This window comes from Equus caballus, chromosome 5 (assembly GCF_041296265.1).
Source record: "Equus caballus isolate H_3958 breed thoroughbred chromosome 5, TB-T2T, whole genome shotgun sequence".
NCBI lineage: Eukaryota > Metazoa > Chordata > Mammalia > Perissodactyla > Equidae > Equus > Equus caballus.
Genome location: NC_091688.1, coordinates 27796416 through 27810174, shown reverse-complemented (window position 1 = coordinate 27810174; position 13759 = coordinate 27796416). Strand labels below are relative to the sequence as shown.

Below are 13759 nucleotides of genomic sequence, written 5' to 3'. Positions count from 1 at the left end.
CTAAGTTTCCATATCAAGAATTAATGAGCAGAGAAGAACATAAAATTAAGCTCAGAGAAAGTAGAAGAAAGAAAACAATAAAGCAGAAATCAATAAAATAGAAAAAGTCATACACTAGAGAAAATCAGCTAAGTTAAAAGTAGTTTTTTAAAAAGCTTAATAAAATTGATAAAGGTCTAGTAAAAGTAATCAAGAAAAAGAAATAAAAAGGTGTTACCAATATCAAGAATTAAACAGGGATATCACCACAGATCCTATAGACATCAGAATATAATGAATATTATACCAATGATCTAGAAAATGTAAATGAAATGTATAAATTCCTTTAAAAACACAACTCACCAAAACCTATTCAATAAGACATTAAAAATCTAAAAAACTTTATAGCTATTAAGGAAATTGAATCAGTGAATAAAAACCTAACAACAACAAAAATTCAAGTCCAGTTGCTTCACTGCTGAATTCCTCCAAATATATAAGGAAAAGTTATATTAATGTTACATAAATAATTTCAGAAAATAGAAAAGAATGAACACTTTCCAAAACATTTTATGAGACCAGCATAATCTTGATGCCCAAACCTGATAAAGGCATTAAAAGAAAAGCAAATTAGAATTCAACATCTCTTGAGAAAATAAATGTAAATTTTATGAACAAAATATTAGGAAATTTAATCCAGCAATATTTTAAAAGGGTGGTGTAATGGTCTAAGTGGGACTTAGATTGACTGATTTTGAAATATTAAACCAACTTTAAAATACTGGAATAAAAAATATTAGCAATCACACACACACAAACACACATACACGTCACACACAAGATAATCATATATTACACATCATGATGAAGATGGGTTTATTCTAGGAATTCAAAGCTGGTTAGCTTTCCAAAGATCAATCAACGTAATACATTAACAGAGTGAAGGAGAAACAGATATGATCATCTCAATAGATGCAGAGTGATAAATTAGAACACATATTTATGATAAATTTTTTAAGCAAATTAGATATAACAGGGAATTTCCTTAATCTGATACAAGATATGTACCAAAAACCTACAGTAAACATCATGCTTTACAATGACTATTAAAAACCCAATGTCATCTCTTCCATTCGACATTGTACTGGAGGTGCTAGCCAATGCAATAATGCATTAGAAATAAATAAAAAATACAAGAAAGGGTTAAAAATGTGATAATTACAGATGACATAATTGTTTATGAAGCATATTCTTTTGGATAAACTATTTAATTTATAAGCAAATTTAGCAAGATTGCTGAATCCAAGTTCAAACGATTGCATGTCTAAGAAATAAACAAAATGAAATTTTAAAAATAATATCTAGGAATAAATCTAATGAAAGATGTGCATGATTTCTATGATGTAAATTGACAAATAATAGTGAGAGAAATTTAAAAAGACTTCAAAAATGGAGGGATATATTATGTTAATGAATTAAAACTCAAAAATGGAAATATGTTAATGGTCCACAAATTGATCTACTGAGTCAATAGAAACTCAATGTAAATTCAAGTAGGATTCTTTTTGTGGAAACTGACAGGCTGACTCTAAATTTCACGTGGAAATGCAAAAGACCAAGAACCACCATGTAAATCTTGAAGAAGTACATGGTTAGAGGGTATATACCACGAGATGTCGAGTCTTAATATAATACTGTGGTAACAAAAACAGTGTGGTAGATAAACCAATGGGACAGAACCTCTCTGGAATGAGGGCCACATATAAGGTCACCTGATTTATGGCTATTGTATTACTGCATTGTGGTATACAAGGAATTTTTTTTTTTAATAAATAGTATTAGAACAGTTGCCTATCCATTAGGAAAAAAACAAAAACAAGAAAAACAAATACACTGACCATACTCCACATTATACAAAAAATAAATTTGTGATGAATCACAGACTTAAGCATCAAGGATAAAATGATAGGAAAAGATTTCTTAAGCAGAACAGAGAAAGCAGTAACTAAATAGAAAAAGACTCATGAGTTGGACGCTATAAAAATGTATAACTTCTATCATTAAAAGACATTATTCTGGGGGCTGGCCCCGTGGCCGAGTGGTTAAGTTCGCGCGCTCCGCTGCAGGCGGCCCAGTGTTTCGTTGGTTCGAATCCTGGGCACGGACATGGCACTGCTCATCAGGCCACGCTGGGGCAGTGTCCCACATGCCACAACTAGAGGGACCCACAACGAAGAATATACAACTATGTACCGGGGGGCTTTGGGGAGAAAAAGGAAAAAATAAAATCTTTAAAAAAAAGACATTATTCAGGAAGCGAAAGGACAAGTTTAAGCCTGAAAGAAAATATTTATGTTACATTTATTGGAAATTCTGAGAATATGTAAAGAACTTCTACAAAACAATAAAAGATACACAAACTAGTAAACATTGGACAAAAGTTTTGAACAGACACTTCACAAGCATATGAAAAGGTGTTCAGTATCATCACTCACTAGGAAAATGCAAATTAAAACCCCAGTGAGCCACCAGAATAGCTAAAATTTAAACAACTGATAAATACAAAATTGGCAAGGATGTGGATGCTTCTGGTGGAAGTGTAAATTTGTACAACCACTTTATAAAATCTTTTGGCAGTATCTGGTAAAATATATATATGATAAATGTCTTTACATGTCATTAAATGCTTCTCCATGTTATCTTTTTTTATGCCTGAATAACATTCCAGTATATAGATGTATTTCTTCTAATTCTTTATGGCTATTTTGTGTTTGTTAGGGAATTCTCTGTCATCATTTTTAACATGTCTCTTTCCCTCTAGTGGGTTATTTCCAAACAATATTTTGAAACGTAGTACATTTAGGTTATTTTAATATTTTACTATTATAAAGAATGCTACAATGAAGAGTTTACAGTGAACTCCTTGCAAAAATCTGTCTTTATTTCCTAAGTGTAAATCCTAAGAAGTGGGTCAAACATATGCCCACTCTTGAGGCTTATAGTACACAGTGCCTCTCAAGAGCATTTGTTGAACTATTGGTGCCTGAGAGTGCTGATTCCTCCATGGCTTCACCAACCTTGGAGAGCATCATTTTAAAAAAATCTTTACTAATTTGCCAAGCAGAATGATCATTATACTGAGGATGACAGAACCAACATAAGTCCAAATTAATTGAAGTAAAAATAAAGTTGGAAGGCTTTTATGCACTTAAGTCCCCAGATTCAGAAAAGACATATCCAAGGCTAAGGAAGAACTTAAGGAAACAGTTGTCAGGAACCCCACAGGTATTTTTGAGAACATTACAGTTGTCTTCAGCTAGCTGAAGGACAGAATGCACAAAAAGAATTTAATTAAGATTTTTATAACTCGGGGGGGAAACTCACAATCTATTGGTAAAGGTAATAGGAAGGAATATTTCAACTCACTCTCACAAACAGGTGCTTCATTATCCCAGATGACAGTATTTCCTGAGATGATGCATGTTGTAGAGGAGTGACCAATGAGTCGGTATCTACAGGCAAAGAATAATAAATGTTATGTTCTAAATACATAGTTAATCTCCCTGCTTAAATTGCTGCTTACAAACGATTACAATCTTGGAGAATACAGAAAGACAATTTCCATTTGTCAAAGTACTATCACTTTCCCAAATTTTACATCTTTATTTGGACCTTTTAATTTTCTTCTTCCTGCATTCTAAACTAGATGGGATCTCTCTTCTTTCTTACCTTATGGCACATTTTTATATAAATCTAAGGTGAATAAGATTCATCAAACTAGAACCAAAGGAAATCTAAGCAGAACAAAAAGGGCTTAACACTTATTTCATTTTTAAAATGTTAAAGGCAGAAATTTTTAGTTAGTATGCCACAAACTGCTCAAAGTATGCCATAAAATTTGGAAAATTAATGACATTTATTTTTACTACAACTGAGACTCTCTGTAGTGATGGAAGGCTGGGCTGAACCATTCATGAGAACTAGTATGTATAGAGTAGGGCCAAACTTGATACTACTAGAAATTAAGAGGAATAATGCCAAATAACAGTCAAGTGTTATTTGATATAGCGGAGAACTTTGCCTTATGAATATATAAGAAAATACGGCAGCACAAACTTTATTCAAACAGCAAAACAGGCCAAATGGAGATCAAATAAAAAGTGTGACAGCAGTGGATGTTTCTAAAGAAACTGGAAGAACTGTTACATTGAAGTAGTGATTGTGTTGTATTTATTAATGTCTTCGGTTTGTTTTTGTTTTTTAATGACTTCCAGTACACCACCAAAAATGAGAATATTCTAAGTTGTATTGCAAACACACATACGCACAAATAGGGAACAAGTGGAGTAAAGGAAGTCTGCAGTCCTTCCACAACGTGTGCTTCCTCTGCCTGCCTTGAGCAAAGGATCATGGGGACCTCTCTGGCTTTTGACCTCATAGAGGTTACTTCTTAAAATGCTCTCTTGGATTTTCTAATCATGAGGGTTGGGTTAGAAATGGTGAAGTAAGTTGAGTTGGCAGTTCTCTCTATACTGTTGTTTAGTGTTGTAGTAATGAACACATCATGAATCGGTTGCATAGCTTTGTATTCACTGGTTAAGAGACCCTAGAAGAATGTTTCAATTGATTAAACTGGTCTCCCAAACTAGATTAAGCAATTGAGCAAATAATAGACCTCTTCTCTTTTGGAATTTTTAGAAAGAAATAAAGCAGAAATAACGTGCCTCTCGTTTTAAGAGGAATCTGGAATTTTTATATCCATTTCAATAGACTGGATCCTTTACATCCATCCTGTCTTTTTGGGACTCCTGGGGAAGAGAGAGGGAGTCGTATAGCTAAGCCATGGTTCAGGAAAAACCATGACCATTTCATTACCAGAAACCACATACAGCCTGTGGGTAAACACGCCCACACATTTGAGAATCTTCTAGAGCTTAGAGTGGAATAGTAAGGCCCTGGGATATTAATGCTATTTACATTTTCCTTCTTTTTTAAATCTATACACACATGAACCAAGTAGATGAGTTAAGAAAAATGAGGGAAAAAACCCTGTGAATTATTTAGGTTAGCACATAGAAGTCTGTGGTAAAAAGCCCCTCCCTTTGGCAATTTAGTAGTAACTTTAGAAAAAATCTTTGTATTTTGAGATAATTATAGATTCATTTGCAGTTATAGGAGATAATACAGAGATATCTCAGTACTCTTTACTCGATTTCCCACATTGATAACATCTTGCAAAACTACTGTACAGTATTAAAACCAAGATATTGATATGGATACACCACCAATTTTGTTCAAATTTCCTCAGTTTTATTTGTACTAATTTGTGTGTGTATTTGTACTAATGCATATGTATTTACATCTAGGCAATTTTTAATAGACTATTTTTAAGAGCAATTTTAGGTTCAGAGCATACTGACCAGAAGGTACAGGGGTTTACCATATGCTACCTGCCCCGAAAAATGTATAGCCTCCCACATTATCAACATCCCCAATCAGAGTGGCACTTTTGTTACAACTGATGAATCTACATTGACACATCATTATCACCCACAGTCTATAATTTACATTAGGGTCTACTCTTGGTGTCGTACATTCTATGGGTTTAGACAAATGTACAGTGACATATATACACCTTTGTAGAATCAGAGTAGTCTCACTGCCCTAAAAATCTTCTGAGCTCTGTCTGTTCATCTCTCCCTCCTGTGAAGCTCTGGCAACCACCAATCTTTTTACTCCATAGTTTTGCCTTTTCCAGAATGTCATATAATTGGAATCATACAGTATTTAGCCTTTTAAGATTGGTTTCTTCCACTTAATAAAATGCATGTTAGTTTCCTCCATGTCTTTTCCTGATTTAATAGCTCTTTTCTGCTTTCCAGAGTGGATTTATCATTTTACTTTCCTATTGGCAATGTATAAGTGATCAAGTTCCTCTATACTCATGCTAGCATTTGGTGTTTTCACTATTTTTTATTTTAGCCATTCAGATATGGGTGTGGTATTGTCCCATTGTTGTTTTAATTTGCATTTTCCTAATAGCTAATGAAGTTGAATATCTTTTCATGTGCTTATTTTCCATTGGTATATTCTCTTCAGTGAAATGTCTGTTCACAACCATACTGGGTTCAATAGTGTGCCCCCAAATTTATGTCCACCTGAAACCTCAGAATGTGTCTTTATTTGGAAACAAGTTCTTTACCGATGTAATAGAGTTAAGATGAGGTCATACTGGATTAGGGTGGGCCCTGGTCCAATGACTGGCATCCTCAGAAGAGGGAAATTTGGACCCAGAGACACACAGAGGGAAGACGATGTTAATACATAGAGCGGCAAAGCCGTGTGAGGACAGAGGCAGAGATTGAAGTGATGTGTCTATAGCCAAGTGATACCAAGGATTGCTGGCAACCACCAGAAGCTAGGAGAAAACCATAGCATGGATTCTCCCTCAGAGCCTCCAGTAGGAACCAACTCTACCAACACCTTGATTTCAGACTTATTCGGTTATATTCTTAACCTGCTGTGAGTTTTTATCATGAATTGGTGTTGGATTTTGTCAAATGAATTTTCTGAGTCAATTGATACGAGCATATAATTTTTCTTTTTCAGCCTGTTCATGTGGTTGATTATATTGATTGAATTTTTTGTTGTTGTTTGGGGGGTTTTTTGCTGAGGAAGATTTGCCCTGAGCTAACATCTGTGCTAGTCTTCCTCTACTTTATATGTAGGTGGCCACCACAGCATGGCTGATGAGTGGTGTGTGTCCATGCCCAGAATCCAAACCTGTGAACCTGGGCCACTGAAGTGGAGTGCACTGAACTTAACCACTATAACTCAGGGCCAGCCCCTACATTGATTGAATTTCGAATGTTAACTCAATCTTGCATACCTGGAATAATTCCCACTGTGGTCATTGTATGCAATTTCTTTAATATATTGTTGGGTTTGATTTGCTAATATTTTATACTTACAAGAAAATTTTCAATGAAGTATTAGCAAATCAAATCCAACAATGTATAAGAAAGAATCATATACAATGACCAAGTGTGATTTATTCCAAATATGCAATTAATATTTTTACAGATTTAGAATTCATAGTTAAGTTCTTTTCTTTCATTACTTGAAATAGGTTGTGCAATTTCCTTCTGGTCTCCAATTTTCAGATCAGAAATCCACTGCTGTTCAAAGTGATGTTCCCCTATAATATATCCTTTCTCTCTGGTTGGTTTCAAGATTTTTTCAAGGGAATTTGTAATTACTTGTCAAAGCAACTTTATGATGGCTGCTTTAAAATCTTTGTTAAATAGTTCCAACATCTAATTCATCTTGGTATTGGCATTAGTCGATTGTCTTTTCTCAATCAAGCTGGGGTTTTCCTGGTTCTTGATATGGTTTTTCTATTGTATCTTGAACATTTTGGATATTATATTAGGTGACTCTTGATCTTATTTACATCTATTTTTGCAGACCATCACCCTCTTTGGGTTAGTGCATAGATTCTGGACTATTTTTGTGGGTTTTAGTTTCAGTGACAACTTAGTCTTCTGAGTTTTGCAATGCTATTCTGGTCTGCTTCATTCTTCGGGCTCCACTTAAATTCTCCATGTATCACTGATGATGCTGCCTGTGTGAATGAAGGTGCTTCCCCGGGCTGCCTAGTGTCACTGGGTGGAGAATGGGGGATGTTCAACCCTTGGCATGGAGTGTAAACTCTCTTGCTTGTTCTCTGGCTACCTGGTGAGCATGGGCACCCACTCCATCTGTCTTGGTGCCACCAGGGGAGGGAAGCATCTATCTAGGCTGCCTTTTGCTGCTGGGTAAAAGACCACAAGACATGGGTCTGCAAGGCTTTCTCCTACTTGATGGAGAATCAAGAGACCCTGAGCATGGTTCACCTTCTACCGCTGGGTTGGTGGCTCACTGCCATGGGTGTAGGGTTGAGAGACACTGGACTTGGTTTGCCTTGTGCTGCTGTGTGGAGGGCTGGGACACTGGGCCTTCTGATATTCCTGGTATGAATATAGGGACCCTCCTGCTGCTGTCTTGAAGTCTAGGCCTTGCCATCCAGGCTCTACTGATGCTGCTATTGCGGGCAGAACAGTGCCCACTGCTGCTGGCTGGTGTGGGGCTTGAGATGTGTGGGCTCACCCAAGTTCTGCTGTTGACACAGCTGCTGGTGGACTGGGTCCTGCTGCTTCCCATGGGTGTGAGATATGGGAAGGATGGCCTCCCCCAATCTTCAATTTCTGAAAATATTTAATAGAAAGTTCCAGAAATAAGTAATTCATAAGTTTTAAATTGCTAGCACGATTCTGAATAACATGATGAAATCTTACACTGGCCAACTATGTCCCACCCAGGATGTGCATCATTCCTTTGTCCAGCACATCCACACTGTATACTCTACTCCTCCATGAGTCATTTAGAAGCCCTCTCTGTTATCAGATAGACTGACATAATATCACAGTGCTTGTGTTCAAGTAACCTTTATTTTACTTATAGTGGCCCCAAAGTGCAAGAGTAGTGATGCTGGCAATTTAGATATGCCAAAGAGAAGCCATAAAGTGCCTCCTTTAAGTGAAGAGGTGAAAGTTCTCAACTGAATAAGGAAAGAAAAAAGATTGTATGTTGAGGTTGCTAAGATCCAGCATAACTTTTCTTACAGCATATTGTACAATGGTCCTATTTTATTAGTTATCATTGTTAATCTCTTACTGTGCCTAATTTATAAATTAAACTTTATAATAGGTATGTATGTATAGACAGAAACAGTATTCATAGGATTCCGTACTACTCACAGTTGCAGGCATCCCCTTAGGGTCTCTGAACATATCCCCTATGAATAAGGGGGAACTACTGTACCTATTCATTGTAAAAAAAAAAAAAAAAAAGTGAAAGATACAAAAAATCTCAGTAATGGGAAAAAAATTATCCAAACTCTTTCAGAAATTAGCATAGTTAATGGTTTAGAGTAGTGCTTCTCAAAAGTTTTATTTGCATTGAAATCACTTGGGGATCTTGTGAAAATGCAATTCTGATTCAGTGGGTATGAAGATTCTGCCTTTCTAACAAGCTCCCAGGAGATGCTGACCTTGCTGGTCTGTGAACCATACTTTGGGTGGCAAGGGCTTGGAGTAAATCCTTTCAATCTTTTCTGTTAAGAGAGATACACATATAACGTGGATATCAGCTGCCAGATAGCTGAGGTTAAAGTGGACCAGGACCTATAATTTACAGCTGTGTGAAAGGCCTCCACCCCCATGATTTCTGTGCGTCCTAGGCCTTACTTCCCCCCACTTCTGTCTGCTTCCATGCTCCTGTGTCCATCCCTGCTGCCTTTGGGTTCTGCACTACATTTAATCTAGCAGTAAAGCCCAGGCTTTTTGTGGGTTTCCCCCCAAAATCCACTTGCTCAAAGTATTTTCCGTTTCATTTTGGGGAAGCTTTAGGGAGGTGTTACCCTGGGGAGTGGATGCCATTAGGCATTTCACTCCATTCCTCACTTGACTTTCTACTCCCTTTTTGGAATAATAAGCAACTCCTTCCCCTTGCCTTGCACAGAACAGCCCCTTCGGGGTCTCAACTTCTTTAAATATAATGTTTATCCTAAGAGGAATTCAGGTTAATAACTTTTTTTCCATCTTGTCATGTACATAGGTATTTATGTATGTACGTATCTTCATTTCGGAGAATATATATATATTCAGAATGAGTCACACTACATTATTTTATAACCCATTTTCATTATATAAACTATTGTTGGGTAGCACACCTATATCCACCTTTCAGATGTCCATTTGAGAGTTTTAGTGAGGCTGACACTGGCCACTCTATTTCCCCTACCTGCCCAGGATGCGTTCTCTGATTGGTGAGTTTGGGAGAAGGAATAGGGCAGCTCATCTCAACCTTTTGCATCTTGCAACCTTTTCCCACTTTGCATGCCTGCAGAGAGGATGCATTCTGGCTTATTCTCTGCTATGTGCTAAGGAGCCTGCCCCTACCCCTGTGATGAATGGGGGTAGGGGTGGGTGGGTGCAGAAAGCCTACAGTTTTCCAGCGGTAACTGATAACAGGCAATTACACTTAATTTTAGGATTTAAAAAATTTGTGTATTTAGCTCTGACCTAAAAATATATTCTCAATTCATCTCTTTTAGCAACAAAGATAGAACTTGAGCTTCATCTGTCTGATTCCTCAGTTGGTCCAGAAATCCAGTGGTGAAGATGTGTGTATTATTTATTGGAATCCCTCAAGCTGCAACAAATATATTATGTTCAAGTTCCAACATTTTTTTTTTTAAGGAAGATTAGCCCTGAGCTAACATCTGCTGCCAATCCTCCTCTTTCTGCTGAGGAAAACTGGCCCTGAGCTAACATCCGTGCCCATCTTCCTCTACTTTATACATGGGACACCTACCACAGCATGGCTTTTGCCAAGCAGTGCCATGTCTGCATCCGGGATCCGAACCAGTAAACCCTGGGCCACCAAAGCAGAACATGTGAACTTAACCACTGCGTCACCAGGCCAGCCCCTCCAATATTTTTATCAGCAGAATAATATTCCATCACATGCATGTACCATGGTTTAGTTAAATAACCCCCTATTGTTGAATACTAGGATGTTTTCCAACCTTTCCAAGCCTCAGTGTCTAAAAAACTTCAAAAAGGAAATGATTGACATTTGACTCCTGAGCAAAAGTATATTGCCTAAATTGTGTTAAATGGTGTAAATTTGTATCAATTTATGCTACTACTTGGAGTTTAAGTCAATACCCATTTCCCTGAACTTCATCAACACCAATTGTAGGTAGGGACTTTTGTCTGTTTTGTTTACTGCTACATCTCCAACTTCTAGAATAGTACCTATTCTTTGTATTTGTAGGCTCCGAATAAATATTTTTGGATTGAATGAGTGATCAAAATAGCATATTATTGTTATTTTAATTTGCATTAATTTCATTATTAGCAAGGCTAGACTTTTCCACAGGTATTGATGATTTGTACTTTTTTTTTTTTTGAGGAATATCAGCCCTGAGCTAACTACTGCCAATCCTCCTCTTTTTGCTGAGGAAGACTGGCCCTGAGCTAACATCCCTGCCCATCTTCCTCTACTGTATATGTGGGACGCCTACCACAGCATGGCTTTTGCCAAGCGGTGCCATGTCCGCACCCGGGATCCGAACTGGCGAACCCCGTGCCGCCAAAGCGGAACGTGTGCACTTAACTGCTGCGCCACCGGGCCGGGCCCTGTGCTTTTTTCTTTTGTTAATTGCCACTTTGTATCTTTTGATCACTTTTCTATTCAGGTGTTTGTATATTTTTTGTAAGGGCTTTTTGTATATATATTTTCTCCTTTTTCGTTTCTAATTAATTCGTTTTTAATGTTTGTATATGTGTCAGTTGTGTTAACCTCTCTATGGATTCTGCCTTTGCTTGAAATGAACCCATTAACTTGGAATGATCCTAAGTCAGATACATATTTTTTGAATTTTTCATTTAGTTTTATTTAGGTTTCACTTATAACATAACTCCTTGTAACTCCTTGATCTATGTAGGATTTATTTTGGTGTATGAAATGAGCTAAGGATCTAACAATATTTTAATTAAAGATACTAGTTTGCTTACTATTTTGAAATGCTATATACCTTTTGTTATAAATTTGGATCTATCTCTGGACTTCGTATTCTGTTTTCTTGAGTTCTCTATTTTAAAATATAGCATTATAATATACTTAAAATTATTTTAACTTCATAATCTGTTTCAATATCTAGTAATACTTGCCCCTTTCATTATTGTTTTTTGAAGTAAAGATATTGAGAATTTAAATAATAGAGACTGAATCCCTTTTAAAAGATTGCTTTTCAACTTGGTACTCTACAGAGAATGTACTTTTCTCTTTTATTCCATAGATTATTCAAGAGAATTAACAGACGTGCTAGGTAGAAAATTTTCATGTAAAAAAACTTCATAAATTTACTGTACATTCTGATTACAATGAGCATGATCTCATTTTTGTAAAATCCATTCCTTTTTTTTTTCCCCTAAATATTGGTACCTGAGCTAACATCTGTTGCCAATCTTCTTTTTTTCCCCTTTGTCTTCTCCCTAAAGCCCCCCATACATAGTTGTATGTTGTAGTTGTAGTCCCTCTGGTTGTGGCATGTGGGAGGCCGCCTCAGCTTGGCTTGATGAGCGGCGCCATGTCCGTGCCCAGGATCCGAACTGCAGAAACCCCAGGCAGCCCAAGCGGAGCCCGAAAACTGAACCGATCAGCCACGGGGCCAGCCCCGTAAAATCAATTTCTAAAAGGGAAAACCAAAAATACTCCCAAGTGTGCTTCCCTACACACACTTATATAAAGAAATTGTAACATTTTCTTCCCTCTATTTTGCTACATGGATTAATTTTTCTATTTTTGTTTATTCTGTTGGAAATTGTAGTTTTTTAAAATTTTTATTCTACTGTGATAACAGCCATTAAAAATACATACAAATTTGTCTTCTCCATTTTTGAGGTCAAGAATGATACATTAACTATAAGTCCAGCACTTTAAAAATTTTCCTCAACTGCTAGCTTTCTTGCTATACTCTTTGATTTTAGATATAATTACTTTTTTTTTTTGGAGGAAGATTAGCCCTGAGTTAACTGCTGCCAATCCTCCTCTTTTTGCTGAGGAAGACTGGCCCTGAGCTAACATCCATGCCCATCTTCCTCTACTTTATATGTGGGATGCCTACCACAGCATGGTGTGCCAAGCGGTGCCATGTCCACACCCAGGATCCGAACTGGCGAACCCCAGGCCACCAAAGCAGAACGTGCAAACTTAACAGCTGCACCACTGGGCCGGCCCCATGGATATAATTAATTTTTAAAATTCTTCTGTAAAGAAGTAATCTTATTTTACAGTAAATGAAACACCCATATTAAAAATAATTTGATTCTCTATGTTTCATAAGTTTTATATCTCATCAATAATTTTTTAACCTGCATCATTCTAATTTTTGAATTGTTATTTTGGGTTGACTGACTGGAGTTATCTTTTTTCCATAAAACAGATCAGCTTGATATAATTTGTTAGCTCTGTTTTGTCTGTCTGTTACTCTTCCATATGAATGATAGCTTGGCTGTTATAGAATAATTTAAGGCACAATCAAAACACTGTAATTTAGTCTTGAGTGTTAGGGAACAATGCTTCTATTCCATTCATGATGTTTCCTTCTTTCTTGCTTTCAGATCAAATCAAAAATCTTGGAGTCATCTATATTCTTTTTTTTAATTTCAGACTTAATATCTGGTGCATTCAGAAATTTTGTCACCTCTACCTTCTAACATATGTTGAATACAATCACTTCTCACCCCTCTCACTCTAGTCTAGGGTATCTCAACCCAGGCAGTATTGACATTTTGGACCAATGATTCTTTGATATGAGGATAATGTTCTGTGCACTGTAGCATGCTTAGCAGCATCCCTGGCCTCTATCCACTAGATGCCAGTAGCACCTTCTTAGTTGTGACAACCAAATATGTCTCCAGAGATTGCCAAATTGAGAACCATTGTTCCAGTTCTGGATGAGGTTATCTTTCAACTAGACAAGACGATAGACTTTTTTTTTTTTTTTTTAAAGATTTTATTTTTCCTTTTTCTCCCCAAAGCCCTCTGGTTCATAGTTGTCTATTCTAGTTGTGGTCCTTCTAGTTGTGGCATGTGGACGCCACCTCAGCGTGGCTTGATGAGCGGTGTCATGTCCGCGCCCAGGATCCGAACCGGTGAAACCCTGGGC

General features: G+C 36.8%; 2 protein-coding genes across 3 annotated transcripts in view; one reads left to right on the top strand and one right to left on the bottom strand.

The window, feature by feature from the left end:
* LOC106783153 (complement component receptor 1-like protein) overlaps positions 1-13759 on the top strand; it is a 245565-nt gene that overhangs the window by 80401 nt on the left and 151405 nt on the right. The gene's annotated exons all lie outside the window — the stretch shown is intronic.
* LOC100057298 (complement receptor type 2) overlaps positions 1-13759 on the bottom strand; it is a 151469-nt gene that overhangs the window by 79670 nt on the left and 58040 nt on the right. The window contains exon 24 of the mRNA XM_070267887.1: positions 3406-3491. Coding sequence (XP_070123988.1) covers positions 3406-3491 — 86 coding nt within the window. The remainder of the gene's footprint in view (positions 1-3405; positions 3492-13759) is intronic.